The 25,234-nt window shown below is 36.2% G+C and overlaps 1 protein-coding gene across 3 annotated transcripts in view; it reads left to right on the forward strand.

Moving 5' to 3' along the window:
- The window catches only part of C1GALT1 (core 1 synthase, glycoprotein-N-acetylgalactosamine 3-beta-galactosyltransferase 1), a 38,610-nt gene extending 17,386 nt beyond the window's left edge, over nucleotides 1-21,224 (forward strand). For 2 of the 3 annotated variants that reach the window (XM_021063389.2, XM_084977102.1), the window contains exons 2-5: nucleotides 3,192-3,291; nucleotides 5,189-5,425; nucleotides 9,584-10,251; nucleotides 17,008-21,224. In XM_021063389.2, coding sequence (XP_020919048.1) covers nucleotides 5,206-5,425; nucleotides 9,584-10,251; nucleotides 17,008-17,199 — 1,080 coding nt within the window. In that variant the 5' untranslated portion in view covers nucleotides 3,192-3,291; nucleotides 5,189-5,205 and the 3' untranslated portion in view covers nucleotides 17,200-21,224. The remainder of the gene's footprint in view (nucleotides 1-3,191; nucleotides 3,292-5,188; nucleotides 5,426-9,583; nucleotides 10,252-17,007) is intronic. The other variant, XM_021063388.2, reaches the window with a different exon arrangement.
- Nucleotides 21,225-25,234: the final 4,010 nt, after the last annotated feature.

Genomic DNA, 25,234 nt, shown 5'->3' on the forward strand with positions numbered 1-25,234 from the left:
CACCAGCTTTCTACAAATAATAAAACCTCCATGCTGTAGAAGTAGGCTTGTTCTAAACCTCAGTGTCTTCTCAGAAAATGACTGGGTAGTAGGTTAGTAATCATGGTTACTGTAGTTTGATCAGCACTTCCTTCACTTCAGATATTCGCTATAATAATGGGAATAAAAATTTTCTCTGTGCCTACAGTCCTTACTTCCTTTTCTTAGTCTTTTCTGAGTGGTACTGAACACCACTGTGGCTGTTGCTTTCTAGTACTAGGAGTGGTAGACTATGGAGCCATGGAAATTTCATTTGGATTTGTGCCCTTCTGAGGCTGTGACGTGATTATACCTGGTATTAAGGAAACACCAGGTACAAAAAGAATAAAAAAATCAGAATTCCCATCGTGGCTCACCGGAAATGAATCTGACTAGTATCCATGAGGACTCAGGTTCGATTCTTGGCCTTGCTCCATGGGTTAAGGATCTGTTGTTGCTGTGGCTGTGGTGTAAGCCAGCAGCTACAGCTCTCTGGCTTGGAAATCTCCATATGCCTTGGGTGCAGCCCTACAAAGACAATAAAATAAAATTTGAAAAGAATTTTAAAAAAGAGTAAAAAATCACAGCCAGTATAAAAACAAAAAACATCAAAACTAGTATGTTAGAGGGCTGAGTGTCAATGGGAGAATCAGAAGTAGGAAATTGCTTGCATGTGGCTCCTAATTGATGTCTCATTTTTCTTAAGTGTCTGATAGTATAACCTTAATAGCTTTCCTCTAGGTTCACTGCTTCAGTCTTATTCTGCCAGTTTTTCTGTATTTACCATAAGAAAGTTGAGTTATGATACCTTTAATTTACTTCTCTTAGTTAGCTTCATGTTTTCAACTCATGGTTCTGTCAAATCATTGACCTCAGCTGTAGGTCATGTCTTCAGAATGTACATTCCACTTGAAGGCAGAACTCACACAATATAAACAGATGCTTGAATAGCCAGTTCTGTTTTGGCTTTTTGGATGTAATCACAGACCAAAATTCTGGTTAGAGCAGGACTAATGAACTGGGCTTCAAATAATCTGGGGAATTTTAGAGTTTTTTAAAAGAAGCCCTTAAAGCAGGAAGGATGTTTTTCCTGGGATTGTAGGAATTCAACAGTTTCTGAATTATAAAAGTTTTTTATTAAAGGACGGTCTGAATGGGGAAAAGAGGACAGTGAGAGGAAGAGTTTGAGGACACTGCTCCTCAGAACAGCAAAAAAGACTTGGTAAACTTGTTTCTGCTTTTCCTCTGGTAAATTGAAAGAAGCTGTTGAGAAGGACATATATACTCTTCACCCATGAAAGCCTGCCTTTCTGAACTTGAAGGTGCAGTTAGATGGAGCAAAAGCAGTAAACAGGTCCTACTAGTTTCACATTGGTGGTTTAGATCTCTGGGTGTTGAGCATGTTTACTCACACCGTGTCTTTATTTTACCTCTTCACTTCCCCTTAGGGTCATTTTTCTCAAACTGGAATTACTGTTCTCAAACTGGAAATACAGGATAGAGGATAAGCATAGTAAAGTTCCATGGTATGCCAGATTTACTTGGAGATGTTGGAAGAAACATTTTTATATCAAATATGCATATATTAAATATGTATTAAGTGGGATAAAATAAAAGATCATATGAAAATATTTTTGTATAAATTTTTACTAAAGTAAATGTTAATACAGGTAAATCCTAAATGCAGAGTTTAATGAATATCATGAAGACAAACCATGTAAGCACTACTCATTTGTTTTATCTGATTTTAACATTCTTTCTATAACTGTTCGAATGACATCTTTCTCTACCCTTTTGCACGTAACTTTCTTAGTGTATTTAATGTGTCCTTGTAAGGAGCATATAATATACTTGGGTTTATTTTTTTCTCTAGTCTGGCTGGTGATCTTTAATTCAAATTTTTAGTCCTTTTATAGTTAATGCCATTGCTGATAAACTTGTGTTCAAGACAATCATATTACTGTTTGTTTTCTGTTTGTCCCATGTATTTTTTGTTTCCCCTTTTTTTCTTGCCTTGTATTGATGAAGTATTAAGAGTTTTACTTAACGTAGTCTTTCACTTTTTTAGAAGATATCATTAGCGATTATATATTCCTACTCTTTTAAAGTCTGACATTAGTTAGTACTTTTACACAACAAATTGATTTTAGAACACTTAAACTCTTCATACTTTTTGTGCCACTTTTGTCATTTATTTTAATGATAATAGCAATAATATCTTGTGAGGACTTTTAAAAATTTTATGTGGCCAATATTCATTTGGATTTATTTACATAAGTTTTTTATGGCTCACCCTTCCTTCTTAAATCTCTAAATTTTCATCTGGAATTCTTTTCCTTCTGCTTGAAGAACCCCTTTTATTATTCCTTTTAGAGTAGACCTGCTGGTTATGAATTTACTCAGATTTTGTTCTTTTGAAAATTATTTTCATAGTTCTTTTTTGGCCTCACCTGCAGCATATGGAAGTTCCTGGGCCAGGGATTCAACCCACACTGCAGCTGCAGCCTGTGCCATAGCTGCAGCAACCAGATCCTTAACCCACTGCACCACAGGGGAACTTTCTCATATTTATTTTTGAAGGCTCTTTTTGCTGCATATAGAATGCTTTCTTTCTCTTTGGTTTTTGACAGTTTTACTGTACTGTATCTTTGTATCATTTTCTCTCTCTCTTTTTTAAAAATTTTCCTTGTGTTTCATAGATCCCCCTGAATCTGAGAGTTAGCAGTCTTTTGTCAGTTTCGGAAAATGTTCAGTTACTGTTTCTCCTCAATCAGATATCTCTTTGTCTTCAAAGATTCCAGTTAATGCGTATGTTAGACCTTTTCTCTCTATTCTTTCTTTTGCTCAATTCTTCGTTTACCATCCTTCTATCTTTTTGTACTTCGGTCTGTATAATTTCATCTGTCCTAACTTTCGGTTTATTGATTATTCTCTTCTCCTGTGTCTGTTCTCTGCCTGCTCTCTTAATAGTCATTTAACTTCTGGACTAAAGTTAGTAGTAGGAAAATCTCTTATCTAAATCTCCTCGTAGCCTACTCTTTTTTTCTATTTTCAAAGTTTTAATTTTTATGCTTGATTATTTTTTATTTTTATTATTATTTCGTGTTGCCCATTATCACTACCAAAAATTATAATAATAATTTGAGTTTCTCCATGATTTTATATTTCTCCAGGAGATTTATTTTTTGCAGTTAAATTAGGGGCAGATACCCCTCATCAAACCCCGTAGTCAGTGGTAAAGATGATTCCAGCCTGGGCTTCAGTCTCGTGAAGGTTGGTCTAATTTCTGTTTCATTCTTATTCCTAGATTGTAGCCTTTTAGGGTCCAGATAAAAGTCTGCATGTTTTGCAGGACCTCTCCTCCTAGGCAGATGTTGGACTCTTTTTTTTTTTTTTTTTTCTTACCTTCTTTGCCTCAGCTATTGTTTTCTCTATCAGAATTAATAATTGTCTTAAATGTCCAGGCCACTTTTCTTAAATTCTTTCTTTTGCCAGATCTTGGCCCCTCTAATTCTCACTGCCTTGATATCTTACCATGATATCATATATTTTTAATGTTTTATTCAGTTGTACTGAGCTGGCTGGTTGGTTTTAAAGAACCTAGAGCCATTCTGGAAATAAACCACATGAAGTTGTTTAGTTGTTCCAGTGATGGTAATTTAATATTTGTTTTTACAAAATACTTCAAAGCAATTTTGATTTGAGGCTCATTTTCCAGACCCCTACCTTTACAATATATATCCAATGTCCTCTGCTATTTGTGGTGATTGGGTTAAGAGTTTGAGACATGCAGTGGAAAGAACCCTGACTTTTTAAGCAGGCAGATGTGGGTTCAAATGGTGACTCTTCTCAACTTGTTCAAGTTACCTGTTAACTTTTTAAAATTTCTGTTTTCTTATTTACAAAATGTTCATAGTGAAAATGAAAAATGAAATTGAAACTAATTTTTTTCCCAAGTGAAATAAAATGTGGACTGTATCTGGCATGTGGTAAATTGGTAGAAAACATTTAAAAAATTGTGGGGGTTCCCTAGTGGCCCAGCAGTTAAAGATTCAGCGTTGTCACTTCTGTGGCTCAGGTTCAATCTCTGACCCAGGAATTTCCACATTCCTCGGATGTGGCCAAAATAATTATCTTGAAAAGTTGGAAACTGTAGATTTAGGACTATTCTTACAGGAGTTTCTTAGGAATTCTAAGTTCACCATGTAGTAATTATTAGCTGACCCTTAAAAAGAGCCTGTTTGGTTGTCAGGCAGTTCATTAGGCATTTGTTGAGCAGCCCCTGTCCCAGGCTCCCTACTTAATCCCAGTGGTATATAGATGCTGTTCAGGGACTTTCAGTCCAGTGAGATAACATGAAAGATGATGAGCAGGGGGCAGCTGCATCCAACAGTGTAATGGAACCTGGGTATTAGAACGTGGGGTTGGCAAACTTTTTCTTTAATTGGCTAGATGAAGCTCTGTGGAACATACTGCGTCTATTGTAACTACTCATCTCTGTGGTTGTAATGCAAAAGCAGCCATAGTTGAGAATGATCATGGGTATGTTCAAGTAAAACTTTATTTACAAAAACGGTTAGCTGATAGGTTTTGGCCCTGTGGGTTCCAAAACAGTTCTGACTCTAACCCTCCACAAGATAAGAATGGTTTTTACATTTTTTAAAAGTTGTTTAATAAAAAGGAAGAAAAGGAATATGCAAAAAACCATTTGTGGTCCACAAAACCTGAAGCATTTTATTTCTAATTTCTAATTCCTAGAGAAAAAGTTTCCTGACCCTTGATTAGAGGAGATGGTGACTGCTAACAAAAGAGAAGGAAAGATAAATATAAGTACTTTGACAGTAAAGAAAGAGAATGTGGCATGGTAGACTTGGGTCCATGAAGGATCCTGGTGAGAAGAATAGGAAATTCTGTGTGCAAATACTGACATACTTACCTGTGCCCCACCCCAACAGTGATTCTCCTAGTTACTACTCATTTATTTTATTGGATTTTCCATGATATATACGTTTTAGCAGCAAATAGAGGGATAAAAGTTAAATACTCTTAGAAATATGTTCCTCTTGGAAAGGAATTAACTTTCCAATATGGATAAAGTCATCAGTCCTTTTCCTCTTGGTATGTATATTGCTTCATAATTTATAACACTCTGCTATTTTTTTTCTTACAGAAATACATTTTCGGGAAATGGCCTCTAAATCTTGGCTGAATTTTTTAACCTTCCTCTGTGGATCAGCAGTCGGATTTGTTTTATGTTCTCAGCTACTTAGTATTTTGTTGGGTGAACAGAGTGACATCCAGCCTAATATTCTTCACAATGATCCTCATGCTAGGCATTCAGATGATAATGGACAGAATCATCTGGAAGGACAGATAAACTTTGGTGCAGATGCTAGCCAACATAAAGGTATTTGTTTACTTTTATTAAGGAGTCAACAGAAGCAATAAATTTTTTTTTGCATGTGTGTACACATTGCTTTATTTTTTTATTACTCAATAAATTTATTACATTTATAGTTGTACAATGATCATCACAACCCAATTTTATAGCATTTCCATCCCAAACCCCAGCAATAACTTTCAATCTATTTAAATGTTGAGAGAATTGAAAAAAGTTATTTATATGAATTTCGTTATATCAGAATATCTTTTGATGAAAACGAGCTTAATTTCAGGTATTAAATGAAAACTCTTGGTTTGCCTCAGGAAAGAAAATTTCTGAAACCCAGCCATTTAGAATGTCAGCTATTGATTTTAAATTTATTTTAAAATAGAAACATTTCAGAAACCATAATTGGGGAAAGGCAAAACTTACAGATTGATTTGTTTCTGAAATTTTTTTATTTTGTCTAGTTTTGTTATCATGGTTATCTGTTTTTTACTGTCATTGTGTCTTAGTTTTTGCTTAGTGTTGTTTTTCTAGAAAAACTCGAGGTATGTAAATCTCAATTTATGTGTTATCAGTAGCTAATATAATCTTTTCTCCTTTTGAGAGGCATAAAAAAAATGAGGGAAATGGAGAACTAGGAATGTGTTATATATAATGACTTCATTTTCTCCTGGTCTCCTACCTCTAACCAGATGTTCTTAGTTGTGTCCTCTATATGCCTCTTAAATACTGGTTTTCTCCAAATTTCTGTCTTTGCGCTCTTTCTTTGCCTTTTTCTTTGTCATCAATCCCCATGATTTTAGTTTTCATCTGTTCGTGACTAACTTTACTTGAGCCTAGTTCCAGACACTCTTGAAGACATTCGCAATTCAAAGATCTCTTCAAATTGTGATTTGACAGAAAAGAATACAGCAGCTTGAAAAACAGTTGGAATTCTGGGATGCCAATGGTTCCCATTAAGGGTTGTTTCCCTTATCTTTTTGGTAGTAAATCACTTCTTTCCTACCTCTCAAGCGGAGGTTGAGGGAGAAGCTATCACATCCTGGCTAAGTTTTATGAACTAGCAAGTAAATACATACTATTATAAACTGTGTCATGTGTGCCATTTATATGAGAGTGATTCACCTCTGAGCTGGTGCTGTTGTGTTCTTATCGTAGAATAGTTTGATTATTGTGCACTTGCCCCGCACATTTCTGTAGGTCTTCAGTTGATCAGTTGGAGCCAGCTTCTCTACTACTGATAGGCTGTATTAGCTCACTGCACGTGCATGTCCTAGGACCTACTTGTCCTGCTTGATGGTCCATAAAATGTGGGGTATATTAAAGACCTGTCTTCCTCTCAGACTTAACATGTATAAAGCACACTCCTTTTTCTTCCTGATCCTAAAGTTTGCTCTTCCTCCTCTTATATATAGCTCATTACTTTCTGCCTAAGTAAGAAAATATGAAGTTGTGGTAGGTGCTTTTCTTTGCTTACCAATCAATCCCATTCGTTGTAAATTCTAATAATCTACTTCTTTACCATTTTTTAGGTTTCTTCTCAATCCATAGCACACTTCCCCTAGTTCAGGCCTTCAGTTATATCCATGTACCTGCACCCAACCCAATTTCACCAGGCCTTTTGTCCTTTCTTCGGGTGAGCTTTTTACTCATTTAAAGACCTGATTTCTGCATCCTCTCTTATTTTTCCTGGTATTGCTTGTATCTCTCCTTCTTCCCTGTTCTAGCCAGCTTCCCTTTCCACCATAGTATCTAGCAGCCACTGCTTTCTTTTACCCTCAACACATTGAGCCCTTTATACATACCTCTATCATAACATCTCTTAGTATACGGCAAATACTGGTTTGTATGCCAAGCCCCTATGCTAGACTGAATTCTTCTGTAGTGGGACATGTGTCTTATTCATCTTTTTATCTCCTGTACCAGCTCATGCCTACTACAGTGTAATTCACAAATGAATAGTTGAAAGAATAAGAACTACCTACCAGGTTCCAGAAGTAGGGAGAAAGATGTCTTGCTCTTAGTGAAACATGTTGATTCCCACTTCCACCATTTTCCCTGCCCATTGAGGATTTGGCATATCTGAACAGCTAAGAGATTGGGCTCCTCATGTATAGGAAATGTGAATGGTCTTTGACTGAAGAGAGGGTAGTTTTGTCTGGTTTCAGATTATGAATTCTTGATATTCAGAGGGATACGAAAATATTTTCCTGCCCTGCCCAACTTTTCCTTCTGCTCCCTCTCAGCTAAATAAGTAGACATTTGCGCCTCCAGTTGTAAATTTTTCACACGACTGAGCTTTTGTAACTTACAGGTTGACCTTAACTTTAAGGATATGTTTCTTCAGGCCTAGAGCCCTGCTGCATGAAGTGTGTTTTTGCAGACTGATGTTGGTCAACAACTAAGTATTGAAGTGCTAAGTATTGAAATCAGGATTAAAGTTAGAAACGTATATGGTAATTTGATAGCAATTTTGTGTAAATCTAAAAATAAAACTTAGGGCTTATATTTTATTAGTAATTCTTTTTTAACATATTTATAAAAGTATAGGTCTCTTAACTATAGGAAATAAAAATTAATCCTTCACCAAGCATTGATCTAGAATCCCATGGTTAGTTTCTTCCTTTAGACAAGGCTACATTCAAAATTTTGTCCTGATCTAATAGCCTGTGAATTGTTTGTTACCTGTTTGCATCCTGATAAGCAGCTTGCACCAGGATGTAACTCAGTTAAGCTCACTGCTTAGTTAAGTGGACTTTCTGGTGGGTATAGCAAGACTTACTCGATGAAAGAAGTAATATGTTGCTTTATATTCTGACGTAAGCTCACTATTTCTTTGCAAATCAGTACTTTGAAAAACACTGCTGTAAACAATCTTGGAAATACTACCTCTATCTGTTCTTCTGTTCTCTTTCTCAGTAGTAGATTTACATTTTGGAATGAGGTATGTTACTATAAGAAGTAATCTCAGTTTTGCATTAAGTCCTCTTTTTAGAACTGGAGTAGACATGAAAGCCTTTTTAAAACCACCTCAGAATTCTTTTAAAAATTCATAATGGTGGACTATTATGGACTCCAAAATGAACTGCTATTTGATTAGCTTGTCTTTTCTGCCCTTCAGAAGCTTATCCGTAGCAGCAAGAAATTGCCGTCAGTGTTCTGTTGAGAACCAGTTGAAGCTTTCTTTGTTGAATGTAGGGAAAGTAGAGACCTTATAAGCAGTGACTGACAGGTGTAAGAATCCCCAAGAGAATTTGTTAAAATGCAGTTTCTGCTTCACTAGATCTGGAGCTGGGACTAAGATGCTGCATTTCTAACAAACTCCCAGAGAATGCTGGTGCTGTTGGTCACTGAACTACAGTTCAGTTAAAAAGGATTTAAGTCATAGTGATGATCGTTGTTATTTTTCTTTTCTTTTTTTTTGTCTTTTTTGTCTTTTTGCTATTTCTTGGGCCACTCCTGTGGCATATGGAGGTTTCCAGGCTAGGGGTCGAATTGGAGCTGTAGCCACCGGCCTACGCCATAGCCACAGCAACGCTGGATTCGAACCGTGTCTGCAACCTACACCACAGCTCAGGACAACGCCGGATTGTTAACCCACTGAGCAAGGGCAGGGACCAAACCCGCAACCTCATGGTTTCTAGTCGGTTTCGTTAACCACTGCGCCACGATGGGAACTCCCCTTGTTATTTTTCTTTCTTTCTTTCTTTTTTGCCTTTTTAGGGCCGCACCCACGGCACATGGAGGTTCCCAGGCTAGAGGTCCAGTTGGAGCTGTTGCCGCTGGCCTACGCCAGAGCCACAGCAACGCCAGATCCCAGCCAAGTCTTCCACCTACACCACAGCTGACGGCAACGCCAAATCCTTAACCAACTGAGCGAGGCCAGAGATCAAACCCGAAACTTCATGGTTCCTAGTCAGATTCATTTCTGCTACGCCACAATAGGAACTCCAACTCTTGTTATTTCTTGACTAAGATTGACATGAAACCAATAAATCAGAGTATCAGTTCATATTAGATTGAGTTTTGCTTTCTTTCAGCTGAATTGCTAATGGTAGAGAGGTATATAGAAGAGGGAGGCCTTTGAAATTGTTTAAGAAAATGTCTTCTTCGGTGTAATTTATTTGGATTTTACATCTGTTTAAATATAACTAAATTTTTTTGTTTGTTTAATAGATGAGAACACAGACATCGCTGAAAACCTCTATCAGAAGGTTAAAATTCTTTGCTGGGTAATGACAGGGCCTCAAAATCTAGAGAAAAAGGCCAAACATGTCAAAGCTACATGGGCCCAGCGTTGTAACAAGGTGTTGTTTATGAGTTCAGAAGAAAATAAAGACTTCCCTGCTGTGGGATTAAACACCAGAGAAGGCAGAGACCAACTGTACTGGAAAACAATTAAAGCTTTTCAGTATGTTCATGATCATTATTTAGAAGATGCCGATTGGTTTTTGAAAGCAGATGATGATACGTATGTTATACTAGATAACTTGAGATGGCTTCTTTCAAAATACAACCCTGAAGAACCCATTTACTTTGGGAGAAGATTTAAGCCCTATGTAAAGCAGGGCTACATGAGCGGAGGTGCAGGGTATGTACTGAGTAAAGAAGCCTTGAAGAGATTTGTTGATGGATTTAAAACAGACAGATGTACACATAGTTCCTCCATCGAAGATTTAGCTCTGGGGAGATGCATGGAAATTGTAAATGTAGAAGCGGGAGATTCCAGAGACACCACTGGAAAAGAAACTTTTCATCCCTTTGTACCAGAACACCACTTAATCAAGGGGTATCTGCCTAGAACCTTTTGGTACTGGAATTATAACTATTATCCTCCTGTAGAGGTAAGTTTAGAAATCTTATTGCTCTATAAATACATAGAATGACTTTTATTTACTCTGAAAATACCCAGCTAATAATGTATTTCTTTAGTATTAATAACCAAGAATCTCCCAAGTCTTTATGTATCAAATGGCAATATAGGAATGTAGATGAGAACAGAGGTGTCAGCAATAGTAATTCAGCAAACATTTGTATTACTATATGGCAGGCACTAAGAATATAGCAGTAAACGTGGACAAGTTCCAGTTCTCATGAATCTTACATTCTGGACAAGGAGACATACAATAAACAGGCAGACAAGTGAAGTTATAATATGATTTAGGTGTAGCAATAAGTACCCTGAAGAAAAATAAATCCACATAAGAGGATGGAGATTGACTCAGGGTGGAATGAGGTACTCTGGTTTGGGTGATTAAGGAAGGCCTCACTAAAGGGTAACTTTTGAACAGAAAGCTCAGTGAGGCTAGAAAGCAAGCTATGGGATGGTCTGGGTAAAGAGCCTTCTAGTCTTCAGGACTGATGCATGAAAAGCCTTTGAGGTTCAGAAAGAGCTAGGTTCAAATCCTGCTTTCCCATTTAATAGTTAAATGACCTTAGACGGACAGAGTTTGCTTAACTTCTAAGTCTCCCCATTTGTAAGTGGGCCTGATTTACCTGTCTCATTCAGTGGTCTTTACGGTGTAAGAACAGTGTCTCACACAATGAGCACCTAAGTCCTGGCTCTCACTTGACACCGTAGCATACGTTCCTGAGAATTTTACCTAAAATACATTGCTTCATTAAATATTTCAGGTATACAGCTAAATATTTGAGGAGGATATACTGTTTTGTTCCCACCACCCATTTATAGCAAATATTAATCTTTTGCCCGTTAGCTTCAGATTTTTTTCAAAGAAAAAGATACAGATGAGACCTGTGTACCCTCCTCAAGATGTCTTGCCTCCTTCTGCAGAGTTAACCACTACCATGAAGTGTAGTATTAATCACTACCATGCATGTTTTTATATTTTTCTATATGTTTATGTACCCGTAAATAATAGCATATCATTTGGCAGTTTTTAAAATAAATGGTATACCATGTGTATCCTTGAGCATATGCCTTTTTCACACATTAGAATTTATCAACATTAATGTATGTATCTGCTTCATTAATTTAGATTGCTGTGTAAAATGTAGGATATGAATATATTGTAACTAAGCCATTCTCCTGACGATGTACATTTAGTAGGCTGTTGCCTGTTTTTCACTGTATGACCATTGCAGCAGTGAATAACTGGAGACTGGGAGTCATGAAACCTAGCTTTTAGACTCAGTCCTCATGTTGATATGTCTCTCATCAAGTTACTAGTGCTCTTTGCCTTCTTTCTCTTTGGCCCTAAGGTACAAATCATATGCTTCATGGTATCAGTCTCTTCTTCAAAAGCCAGTGTTTTCAAATTATCGTCTAAAACAGTGGTTCTCAACCAGGGGCTTTTTTTTGCCTCCCGGATGATATTTGGCAAAATCCGGAGACCTTTTTAGTTGTTAACTTAGTGGAGGCTACTGAATTCCAGTGGATAGAAACCACAAGATTGTAAACCTACTAGATGCTGAACATTCCTCAGTGCACAGGACAGCCCTCCACAATAAGACTTATCCAGCCCGTAGCGCTGAGACTGAAACCTTGACCTGGAACATCTGATCCAAGCCTTAAGCTAACAGCTTTAAAAGGAAATTTTGAAGCAGATCACTCCTGTTTCAACCATCAACCACCAGCATGTTCTTGGTGCTTACACAGAAATAACTAATCCTTACAGTAATCCTGAATTTAATAGATGACAAAACTAGGCTCAGGAAAGTCAGGTAACTTGCCTATCCTGGTAGGTAATGTAGGCACTACTGCAGACCACTCTGATTCTAAAAGCTCTTCTTATTTCCATCATGAGCTCCTCTTTATAATTAATAGGATATGTGCCCCTCCAAAGAGGGTAGGGGATGTATTAAAATGAATATTTTGTTGTTGGGATAAAATTCCCCTTGAATAAATAAACATTTTAAACTTCAGTTTTATGTAATGAGATTGTTTGAAACCGTATCCTAGCATCTTATTGTTAATATAGATGCAAGACTATCCTAAACTTTAAAACAGATATATTCCCAAGTCTGCCTTTTGATAGTCTATTTTTGTTTTGGTTTTAGTGAGTTACTATGGATGCTTTTGTAGTATAAACTTAAACCATTGCAAGCTTACTTGACCTCTTCCCTTCTTAATTCTACACCCCTTCCCATACAAAAATATACCCAAACTCGACTTTCCATTTGTAACTTTCCCTTTAAGAGTACTGCTCACAGTTTCCACCTTCAAATAGGGTGTACCTAAGAATATACTTTCTATTAACAAAATAAACATTTCTGTAGTGCATGTTTTATTTAAATAGTAGTGGTTTTTCATATGGGTGGAAATTTTTATGTTCCTTCTATAAAAAATTTGAGTTATTTTGAAGACTATAAAATAGACTCGGAAGTTCCAAAATTGACCAAACCTTCTAATGCTGCCTCTTCGGTCTTAAGAGGTTTTGTATAAACCTGATATGAGGAGTTCCTGTTGTGGCTCAGTGGTTAGGTTAGCCAACTCGACTAGCATCCATGAGGACGCAGGTTCAATCCCTGGCCTTGCTCTCTGTGTTAAGGATCTGGTGTTACCATGAGTTGTGGTGTAGGTCACAGGTATAGCTCAGATCCTGTGTGGCTGTGGCTCTGGCATAGGCCCATGGCTACAGTTCCAGTTGGACCGCTAGCCTGGGAACCTCCATATGCCACAGGTGTGGCCCTAGAAGACAAAAAGACACCCCCCCCAAAAAAAAACCTGGTATGAAATCAAACTTATGTTATTACTCAATATTTAATACATTGTCTTCTCTCTAAAGGAGTTGTTTTCAAAGCCATCCTGAATTTCATACATGCACTTTCTCTGAGTAATCACTAAAAATACAGTGTAGAAAATCTTTATCTAGCGGGTTAGGGTCTGAGATATGCTAGTTGATCAAAGAGTTAAGTTCTTAGGTTGGTTGTTCAGAACTTAGTCTTCAAGTACACCACCTTCTCATTTTCCTAGAAGTACGTCCATTCCCAGGAATAAAATCTGTTCCCTACAACTACAGTCTATTCCCTAGCAATAGATTTTTCACCAGAAAATTTGAAATCAGGCTTAATAGAGTGATCTTAAAATACAGTGAATTGTATGGAGTTCTCGTTGTAGCTAAGTAGGTTAAGAACCCAACTAGTATCCACGAGGATGTGGCTTTGATCCCTGGCCTTGCTCAGTGGATTAAAGATCCGGCATTGCCACAGCTACATTGTAGGTCACAGATGCAGTTCTCAGACTCATCTGGCGTGCTGTGGTATAGGCCAGCAGCTGCAGCCCCAGTTCAACCCCTAGCCTGGAAACTTCCATATGCTGCAGGTGTGGCCCTAAAAGTAAATAAATAAATAATAAACTGAATTTTAAAATATTTAAATATATATGTGCATATATATCCATCTCTCTGCAAGTGAAATTGCCTTTTTCTTAGGTCAGAAATGATCAAATATGGTTCATTATATTAGTTCTTCAGTTTTATTTACATTAACTCTCATCCATTTGAAACTTGCTGGTATATGGTTGATGTAGAGAGCTCCTAATTTTTCCAAATTGTTAACTAGTTATTGCAGTACAATTTATTAACTAAGTTTTACTTTCATTACCAATTTAAAAATATGTTCTTACTATCATTCACTGTAGCATTACTTATAGTTAGGATCGGTATCTGGAGTATCAGTTCTGACCTATTATTCTCTGTGGTTTTGGCTCAGCACCATATTGGACCTTGTAGCTTTACAAAATTTCTAAGTTATTAATCTAAGAGTGTGTGTTCCGCTCCTTTATTTCTCTCTTTTTCTTTTAAATTGTTTTGGCTATTCTATCTTTGCATATAAATTTATTAATTTAGAAACAGCAGACATTTTTGTTTGCCCTGGTTTCTTTATGTTGCCTTTTAGGTTCCCTAGTAAAATTTTATACATTTCTTCAAATAGATCTTTATTCCTTAACCAACTCCCTAGGTTTTTAATATTTTTTTTGCTTATCACTTGGGCTCTTAAAACTTTTTAACTGATAAATGAAAGCTGTTGTTTTTTTAAAGCACCTTTAAAACCTGGCTCTGTTCCTGAATTTTTTATTTCTGATGATTTTTCACAATTCTCTTGAGTTTTGGGGGTAACCATAATCATATGCAGAGTTAGGTATTTTGTTTCTAACAACTATAGATGTTTTCTTGTACTGCCTTTTATTGCTTATAAAGCTTAGCAATAACAGTATCCTGGCCATTCAGTAAACAATATAAAAGCACAATAGAGTATAATATAATTAATGCAGTAAATCTTATCAAAATATTATTGTAATATTTCGGTTATATAAAATTGCTCCAGAGAGGATCAGTAATTTAATATTAACTTCTCTTGTTCTAGCGTTTAGTTTAATATGCAGTGGCCACTATAATAGCCACTAACCACATATGACTATTAAGTGCTTGAACTATGGCTGTTGAAATTTAGATGTGCTCATATTTAAAAGTCATACTTGATTTCAAGGACTTAGCACAAAGAAAAAGAATAATTTCCTTAATAATATTTTAAAGTATTAATCACCTATTGAAACATTAAGAAAAGATCAATATTGATTCATTCAGTTAAAATATATTCAAATGAATTTCACCTATTTCTTTCTACTTTTCAAGTATGGCTACTACATTATGTGACTCACATATATCTATTGGACAGAGCTAGTTGGTTTGATAATCACAAGTTGACTTATTTGTTTACTTTTCATTTTCTTATTCTTTTTTATTTAATGGCTGCAGCTGTGACATATACAAGTTCCTGAGCCAGGGACTGAGATTCTTGAGCTGCAGCTGCAACCTACGCCAGCCACAGCTGCAGCAATGCTTGATCCTTAAACCCACTGCACTGGGCCGAGGATCAAAGCTGCACCTCTGCAGTGACCTAAGCCTCTGCTATCAAATTCTTTTCTTTCTTTCTTTTTTTTTTTTTTTTTTTTTTGTCTTTTTAGGACCGCACCCGAGGCATGTGGAGGTTCCCAGGCTAGGCATCTAATTGGAGCTGTTGCTGCCGGCCTACGCCAGGGCCACAGCAACGTAGGATCCGAGCCATGTCTGTGACCTACACCACAGCTCACAGCAACATCAGATCCTTAACCCATTGAGCAAGGCCAGAGATCGAACCCTCATCCTCCTGGATTCTAGTCTGATTTGTTTCTGCTTTTCCACGAAGGGAACCCTTTCATATTCCTATTCTCCCTAAAGATGTAAAAAGTAGGCGTCAGGAGTTCCCAGTGTGGCACAATAGGTTAAGAATCTGACTGCAATGGCTCAGGTTGCTACAAAGGCACAGGTTCAATCTCTGGCCCAACACAGTGGGTTAAAGGACTTGGGATAGGTCATAGCTGCAGCTCAGATGAAGTCCCTGGCCCAGGAACTTTCATATGCCTCAGGTACAGCCATAAATTTTTAAATAATTTTTTTTTTTTAAATAGGCACCAGATAATTTACCAATGCTTACATGGTTGTCCAAGAAAGCCACATATTCAGTGTTTGTTTCAAAGGAAAATTCAGAGAAAAGAGTAGAGAAAATACAGTGGACAGTTTCTTAATAATTTTTACTGCATTGTAAGCTGTATACTTCCAAACATGAATTATTAAATGTTCAATTTAATAAGTCAGTATGAATCTTCTCTGGGAACTTGCCAGACTGTTTTTCTCCCTGGTTGCTTGCAAAGACATTAGATAGAGTCACCTGAGTGAGTCTCCAGATCCCCATTCTGACCCCAGAATAACGTTGTGACTATTTAATTCTGGGACTAGTTTTTTAAACTTCTCTTTTCTTTATTCTCTTGTTTTTATTCCTCTTTATTTGTTTTGTTTTTGCTAGTTTTTGTCTTGTTTTAAATCTACCCCCACACCAACTCTATTAAAAATCCATGAGAATTATATAACTGAACAAAGGTTTAACTCTGACCGACTTAGCTGAGGGCCACCTGAGTTTGATTATTGTCAGTCATAGCTAACATTTATTGTGCATTTCCTACAGGTAAAGCGTGGTACCAGGCATTTTACACACATTGTCTCCTTTAAGTAGTTATCTTCTGCACATGAGGAGATTGAAGCTTGTAGACATTAAGTAATTTGCCCAAGATTATACACTAGTAGGCAAAGTTTGGACTCAAACTGAGGATTAACTGAGCAGTTCCTCTTAAATGCTGTTTGGGTTGATGTTTAGATGAAGTATTAGGTTGCAGACATATGATGGGTAAGGCTTTGTAGTCACTGAAAGTTCCAAAGATGTCTTTCTGAGGCTGAGACAAGCAAAAATTCATAATGAGAAAATTATGAAGAGAAAGCAAAACTTGAAGAAATAGAGCTTTTTCCTTTGTATAGCTGACCCTTAAAGAAGTCTAAAGATTTTTTTTGTGCTAAAACATTATAGGGCACATGAGAATATTATTTCAGATATACTTTAGCAATTTCATGTTTGATTTTTAAATCATTGGGAACTCTGAAAATTCTTGGTTTCTTTTACAAGTGTAATAAATTATGTACGTCTGCTTTACTTTACCAGTTTTAATGCTTGACTTCTGTTAAAATGGGTGTTTCTTTTATCAGTATGTGAATATTGTATCTAGACAATGTGCTGTATATTAATGCCTGTTTCCACTACTTTTTTAGGGTCCTGGTTGCTGTTCTGATCTTGCAGTTTCTTTTCACTATGTTGATCCTACAACTATGTATGAGTTAGAATACCTCGTTTATCATCTTCGTCCATATGGTTATTTATACAGATATCAACCTGCCTTACCTGAAAAGATGCTAAAGGAAATAAGTCAAGTATACAAAAATGAAGATCCAAAAGTAAATTGAGAACTCTTGAAAGAAAAACATAACAGGTGTAAAATGTCTAGCACTGCACTGAAGAACTTCTCCATTTCTGATGTAGAACACTGGAATCCCAGTGAGGAATTCTAAGTGAGCATTCCATATTAGAAATATTTCATATGAATGACTGTAAACTGAAGCTTTAAATGAGCTGTGAATCTGTTAAAATGTGTTTTGATACAGATAGATATATATATATATATGAAAAACTTGTGTTTTTAAAATGTGGCCAGGCAAGAGTTCCCTGGTGGCTCAGTAGGTTAAAGATCAAGCATTGTCGCTGTTGTGACATGGGTTTGATCCCTGGCACAGGAACTTCCACTTGCCTTGGACATGGCCAAAATAAAATAAATAAATAGAATAAAATAAACTCTGGCCAGGCAGAGGGACTAGAAAAAGAGGTTCTGTTGCCTGGTTCCTGACCACATAAATTATTTTCACTGAGGAACTGTTAAATTTACTAAAACTACACTGCACTATGTTAGTAATCCACACACAATGCTAAATAGATCTGCCTTAAAAAAATTTAGAAGGAAACATTGTTGCCCAGTGTTGTTTGGAAACTCAAAATTTATATTTGCAGTATGATATAAATTGAAGCAAACTCTCCCCCCAACCCATACACATGCAGGTTGTTTTTTTTTTTCTTTGTTTTTTGCTTTTTTAGGGCCACGCATGCAACATATGGAAGTTCCCAGGCTAGGGGTTGAATAGGAGCTGCAGCTGCCAGCCTACACCGCAGTCACAGCAATGCCAGATCCTAACTATGTCTATGACCTACACCCCAGCTCACAGCAACCCTGGATCCTTAACCTACTGAGCGAGGCCAGGGATCCAACCCCCATCCTCATAGATCCTAGTCAGGTTCGTTATTGCTGAGCCACGATGGGGACTCCATACACATGCAGTTTTGTCTAATGAAAATTTTGCTGTGACTGTTTATAATTGGCAGTATTTCTTCCAGAAGAAGGTAGAATAAGAATCGCACTTATCCTAAAGTGCATTAATAAAACCACATTTTGAAATTATCATTGGCCTTGACTGTATTATGTACTTAGTTCTAATTAATAGTTAATCTTTTTCGAAGTCCCTGTTGTCTCTTTTCTAAACATTTAACCATTCTTGAATGCCATTCTCAACTATTAATATTTATTTACTGAAAGCATTAATAGCATTCTATAAACATGCATTTTTAAATATTTTATTCCTAAGCTTACCCATTGTTAATTATGGGTAACTAATAAATAGTAAATGTAATGCTATTTGGGGATGCTTTTCTTACATTAGTACCACTCTCAGGAATCACTAAGTGACATTTTTAATTGATTATTTAAAATTCTTTCCAATTATGTAATTATAGTTCCTTTCATTCTCATCCCATAGAGAGATGAGAACTTGTTTGTGCCTTTCATAACTTGTGTAAAGCAGAGTTTTGAAATTCATTTTCAGGATCTGAGGTGGCTATTAGTTATGCTGGCAAAATAATTTGCGAGATTTTGACCAGAGTTAATTAAAAGCATTAAAAAATGCAGACTGCTTAAATAAACTGAAATATGTCAACTATTAAAAGACAGAATACTTAATTTAAGAACAACAGCCTGAATTTTGATGCTGACTTATTTGGGGATGATTGTTTTGCCAGTGGACAGTTGTAACGGAGCAGAATACCCATTCAAGACTCATCAAAAACACATTCATGAATGTTCTCATTTTAGTGACCCTCTATTTAAAGAATTTCTAGAAGGAAAGAAAATTTAAAATTTTTGTTGTCTTTAGCAATATCACCTGAGTGTATCATAATAGAATACAGACTTTCTATAAGATTATTTTAAATGTTACAAATAATTTACATTCCTCTCATGTGTTATCCTGATGTTCATTTTCTGTGGTTGTCATGCCATTGAATCTGCTGCTTATTAGCTAAATAGTTTGTTTTATTGTGCCAAAACATGTCAAAACCATGACCTCTTTGGATGTTTTATTTGAAAGGATGTTCATCCTAGTGGCTGATTATGGATTCCTCTGTCTACGTAGTGAAAAGTGACACCCATTTTTACCTATTGTTTTTTGTTACTTTCATGGTGATATCATCTGCCAAAGTTTCAAGGCATTCATTTGATTCTTTGAACAACTCTTTACCTTGGTATGGATGTGAATTTATTTGCAGTCCATATATGCTACTTTTCTGTACTAAAAGTATAAATGGTTTACCATGACATCCAAAAACTTAAAATTGCCTCAAAGGAGGTCACCATGGTGATGAATCCTGGGGTCTGGAGTCAGACTGCCTGGTTTAAATTCTTGCTCCATCACTAGTTTTGAAAGCTTGAGCAATTTACCTAATCTCTGTGCCTCAATTTCATCATCTGTAAATTAGGGACAGTAATACCACCTACCTCACGGGACTGTTAAGAGGATTAAATGAGTGAATATGTGTATGACTTTTAAGAACACTGACCCAGAGTATGGAGTACTAAGTGTAGAAGTTTTCTTGTTATTCTTTATCTTGGAGTGTAGATATTTGTTTTAAATGAATGAAAAATATGCTTTAATCAAATCAGATATTAAAGGAAATATTTCATATATTTCTTCTAATAATTAATAGCTAGTTTTTCTTTGACACCTACTGTGTACCAGGTGGTGTGCTTAGATACTCTGTATACATTAGTGTTTATCCTCACAAATTAGGTGTTATTCCCATATTATAGATGAGAAAATTGAGGCTCAGAGAACTAAAGTCATTTTCCACTGTCACAGAGCTAGTAAGTAACGGAGCTAAGATTTATTATACTCCAAGCCTATGTATTTTTGGTACTATGTCAGCATTGATGTTAGTCATTTAGCATTATTTCCATTTTTATTTAATGACATGTGACATCTAATACATTGGCCAGTAATAATCAAATTAGCCAGCTAAATTGTCCTTGTGGTTCTTACACTCTTGCCTGGGAGCTTGTTAAAATGGAGATTTCAAGACCTCAATCCCAGAAATTCTGATTCTGTCATGGGATCCAGGAGTATGCTTTCTTGGCAATGGTTCTCAAAGTGTAGTCCCAACCAGCAGCATCAGCATCACCTGGGATCTGTTGGTCCTCTCCTAGGCTTCACCCCAGACCTACCAAATCTGAAACTCAGATGGTGTAGAGGCTAGTGATTATGTTTAAACAAGGCTTCCAGGTGAGTCTTATTCAGCCTTCCTCTAAAACCGGGTAATTCTGGTGCAAATAATCTTTGGAACACCCCCCAGGATTACTTGCCCTTAAGATTGTCTGTCAAAGATTTACGTAATGCATGTTTTAAATCACTGTAGTCCAGGATCACACTATATATTAAATGTAAAAGCCTAAAGATAATTTAAAGGGTCAGTGGATCATTCCATCTTGGCAAAATCAGAGTGACAGTAAATTATAAAGTTTAGTGATTTCATGTTGGGGCAGGAAAGGTTAAGTAAGTACATATTGATTTCACTAAAAGCATACCTAAATGAATGTCATCAAAAATGTCCACAATTTTTAGGAAAAAAAATTTAAAAAGAGGTAGCACAGTATTGTTTTATAATGTTCAGAGTGTTTTTCTGCTAATTCATACTATCAGAATTTTACTAGTTGCAGGAATCAGTTGATTGTCCTATATGACCTAACAAAAAAACACTCCAAGTATTTGATAGAGCACATAAAACCAGGTTTCATGATGATAATGACTACCTGTCTTTTAAATTCAGATTTTTGTCATCTGGGTAAATGATTTTTGTGTTGTCTTAAAACATAAGGCTTTTGCTCTCTTATATTCTCCAATATCAGTATACTTATATTTTCAAGTGGAAAGTTGATAGATGATACAAAGCAGATTTTTGTCCCAGAGTTCAATTATTTGGTTTCAAGTATCTTAAACTTCAGAAGAGTTTTTGTTACTGTAAGAAGATTCAAAAATAAATCACTAACCAGTTTTTAGTATTTTAAAAAACATGGTAATTGGATCTGAGCATTAAATTTGCCAACTGGTTATTTTCATAATTGTTTGAGTATTAATTTTTCACTTCCTTGAGCTTGTTACGCTATATACCAGATTGAAGCTTGAAAAAAAAAAAAATCCCATGTTTGATTGATTAGATCAAGTCAACCCTTTTGATTTTCATTTCTCTGGAGAATTCTTTGACAATTTCTGCTTCTTTGTATTTATTGCCCATCCTTCTTTCCTTAATAACTAACATCCATTCTCTGTTTTTAATGCTGCCTTCACAAAGTTAATTTGGCTGTTGGTAGTGACTAGAGTTTGTATGTGTCGCTTACATAATTTTATACCTATTAACTTTAGATTTCCCTGTGAGATTGGAAGTAAAAATCTAAGAATAATGCTTGCTGGCTCTCAGGATACTTGACCTACTTAAAAGTCTACAATTTTAGGGAGTTCCCGTCATAGCTCAGTGGTTAATGAACCTGACTAGTATCCATAAGGATGTGGGTTCAATTCCTAGCCTTGCTCAGTAGATGAAGAATCCAGCATTGCCTTGAGCTGTGGTGTAGGTTGCAGGTGTGGCTCAGATCTGGCATTGCTGTGTTTGTGGCGTAGGCCAGCAGCTACAGCTCTGATTTGGCCCCTAGCCTGGGAACTTCCATATGCTGTGGATGTGGCCCTAAGTAGACAAAAGACAAAAAAAAAAAAAAAAAAAAAAAAGTTTGCAATTTTAAACTAATCCTAGATATACAATTATTAAATGAAGTAAAGTTATCTGGATTCTACCACTCCCCCACTTCCCCTTTTCTCAAAAGGTCTCATTTGCCTCATTTTTCTACTTATTTGTAGTAGGCCTGGCAGAAGCATACTTAAGAAATCATGGGGTGGGGTGTAGCAGGTGAAGAGAAGTTCCCTTGTGGTATAGTGGGTTAAGGATCCAGTGTTGCCACAGCAGTGGTGTAGGTCGTGACTGTTGCATGGATTTGATCTCTGGCCCGAGAATTTCCACATGCCATAGGTATGCCCAAAAGAAGAAAGGAAAAAAAAGAAAAGAAATCTGGAGGCCAACATGTGGTTTATTTTGTGCTAAATGTGCTCTTATTGATTTTTAAAAATGACATGTTTATATATATTGGAGTTGAAATTTTAATACAGATTAAAATAAACTTTATAAATTATCTTTTGAGAAACCAACTCTAAAACTAGTTTCAGAGTTGAATAGAGTTGAACTCCTTTACCTCTCTGGTTTTTAGTTTATATCAGTTAAATTTAAATAACTTTTCAGGGCCCTGCAAATTAATAATTCATGTAAAGTATATTATTAAAGGGAAACTAATCTTACTGCTAAGCAGTGTGTTATATTACCCAGCAAATGTTTGTGTTTTGGAATTTTAAAAATTAATGTAAGGTAAAATAGTATCGTAAATGGTTTAAAAATGTTTGGTGACTTGCTTATTTTAAGTGATCACCAATAAGTCAGAAAAATGTATTTTTAAATATGTTTTTTAAAGTGCCTTTTGAACATTTTTAAACAATGGATTTAAACAACTGCATAAAATAAATTACCATGTTTAAAGCTGTTTTATCTGATTATTTTTAACTGATATAAAAGTTGCTGAAGAAACATTGTCTTTACTTGATAGTCTTGGGTTATTTTACCAAAAATATTAAACTATTTTCCCATCAAAGTTCTTCTTCAGTTTAAATAGGCATAAGTAACTTTATTGCGTGATTATTATTTTTCTTTAAAGCAACAAAATATTCCATCTCTGACTTTGAAAAATGTACCTTAAAAAACAGGAGCCCTTATACTGTAGGCCGGGTAAGTGTATCTGTTTGTATCTGTGTATAGGTATGTATAAATGTTATAGAGAGAAAAAGAAAAGATTGCTTTTCTGTTTCTTGGTATATTTTGATCTGTCATGTACACTGAGAAATTAATTTATTCAACTAATTATTTATTCAAATTATTGTGCCCAACACCTACTAGAAATACAGTGGTGAACAAGATATACAGGATTCTTGTTTTCATAGAGCCTTAATTCTACAGTTAATGAATGAAGAAACAAGGTATTTCAGAGAGTGATGTTAAGAAAACAAGAGAGTGATGATATATATGGTAGAGCAGTTTTCAGGGTGGGGCGTCAGGGAAGATCTCTGAGGAGGTAATATTTGAGTTGACCTGAATGACAGCCATTTTATATACTTAAAGGCTTTTATATCTATGAAGTTCTTTGCTCCTGCTATGTAAGAAAGTGATAATGTTTCCCACCTTGCTTAATCATGCTTTGGGCATATGTGAAGGCTCACTGAAATGCGACCTATAGGCCAAAAATTTTGTGGTTTTAGACATTGTTCATCCAGAGCTCAGGTCTATCAAAAATAGATTAGTCTGAGACTTTTGAGATGTGAATAAAAATTGACCTACCTCTTCCTAAGTAAATTATTACAGATGTCTATAAGGCCGCTGATCTAGCCTTTCTGCCTCAAATTTCAGTAACTTGCTACCCAATATGTTCCTTCCTAGTGCATATGTACATATATGTATGTACCCACATGTATACGTCATTTAGCCTAAGCAGCTTTAGAATAGCTGAGTAGATAAAGGCTCCTTCATGTTGCTTTAATAGCAGAATTGTATAGTTTAACACAGTGGTATTTAGTTGTACAGCTAACTAATGTCAGAGAAGAAATTTATTTACCTAAATACATATAGGTTTACTAACTTTTTAAGTTTTCCAAAGGTATAGTCCGGGAAAGTGTACAAGGTTATTGTTGAATTTATCTTCTTGCTAAAAGAAAGGGCTCTACCCCAAACATATTTTACATTAGATTTAATAATACTGACAATATAGGTTCCACAAACAGAAATTCCTTTAGTGTTTAATTAAGACTGATGAACATTTAATAACTGGAGTTAAATAACATTGACATTCTCCAGATAAGTCTGTATTAATAAATGTGGAAGTAAACTTTGTTTTGCCTTAAGTTTGATTTGTGTGCTAATTAATGAATTTAATATTGTGCCTATAACTTTAACTATTGTAGTTCTTAAAACTGTCTTTGTGTTGCATCATTTCTTCCGAACCATGAGTTGCTTGTGGTAGTGTTTTCTTTTTGATATTCTTTCCAGGACTGAAAATTTGTCCACTTTTTTCCTCCTATATTTTGCCTCTGTATACTGCAGATGAATACACCTGCTTACTTTGCAGTAATGAAATACACATTGTTTTTTTTATTTTTAATAAGATTCAGTCCTAGGACTTCAGCTATTTGGGTTTTCCAATGAATGTCTAGTTAAAAGATTAATAGAAGTTCCTCATTTGTAGAACTGCTAGATGATATGTCATCATAGAATTAATTTGGAGTTCCCATGGTGGTGCAGCCATAAATGACCCAAATGTATCCATGAGGATGCATGTTCGATCCCTGGCCTTGCTCAGTGGATTAAGGATCTGACATTGCTGTAAGCTTGTGGTGTAGGTTGCAGGTGCGGGTTGGATCTGGCATGGCAATGGCTATGGAGTAGGAGGGCTGCTGTAGCTCCAATTTGACCCCTTGCCTGGAAACTTCCATATACCTCAGATACAGTCCTGGGGAAAAAAAAAAAAAAAGAGTTCCCTTCATGGCTCAGCGGTTAATGAACCTGACTAGTATCCATGAGAATGCAGGTTCGATCCCTGGCCTTGCTCAGTGGGTTAAGGATTCGGCATTGCCATCAGCCGTGGTGTAGGTCACAGACGCTGCTCAGATCCTGTGTTGCTGTGGCTGTGGCACAGGGTGGCAACTACAGCTCCAATTTGACCCCTAGCCTGGGAACTTCCATATGCCTTGGGTGTGGCCCTAAAAAGCAAAAAACTAATCATTTTGATTTTTGTCATCTTCAAATTTTTTCCTTCTTTTTTGGCCGCATTCACATCATGTGGAAGTTCCTGGGCCAGGGATCCAACACACACTGCAGCTGTGGCAATGCCATATCCTTAACCTGCTGCTCCTACGCCAGAGGCACAGCAACTCGGGGTCCAAGCTGAGTCTGCAACCTACACCACCACTCACGGCAACGCCG

The sequence above is a fragment of the Sus scrofa genome, chromosome 9 (assembly GCF_054392235.1).
Source record: "Sus scrofa isolate SSC_HxYL_T2T_F1_AM1 chromosome 9, Sscrofa_HxYL_maternal_Yorkshire_Landrace_v2.0, whole genome shotgun sequence".
NCBI classification, from domain to species: Eukaryota; Metazoa; Chordata; class Mammalia; order Artiodactyla; family Suidae; genus Sus; species Sus scrofa.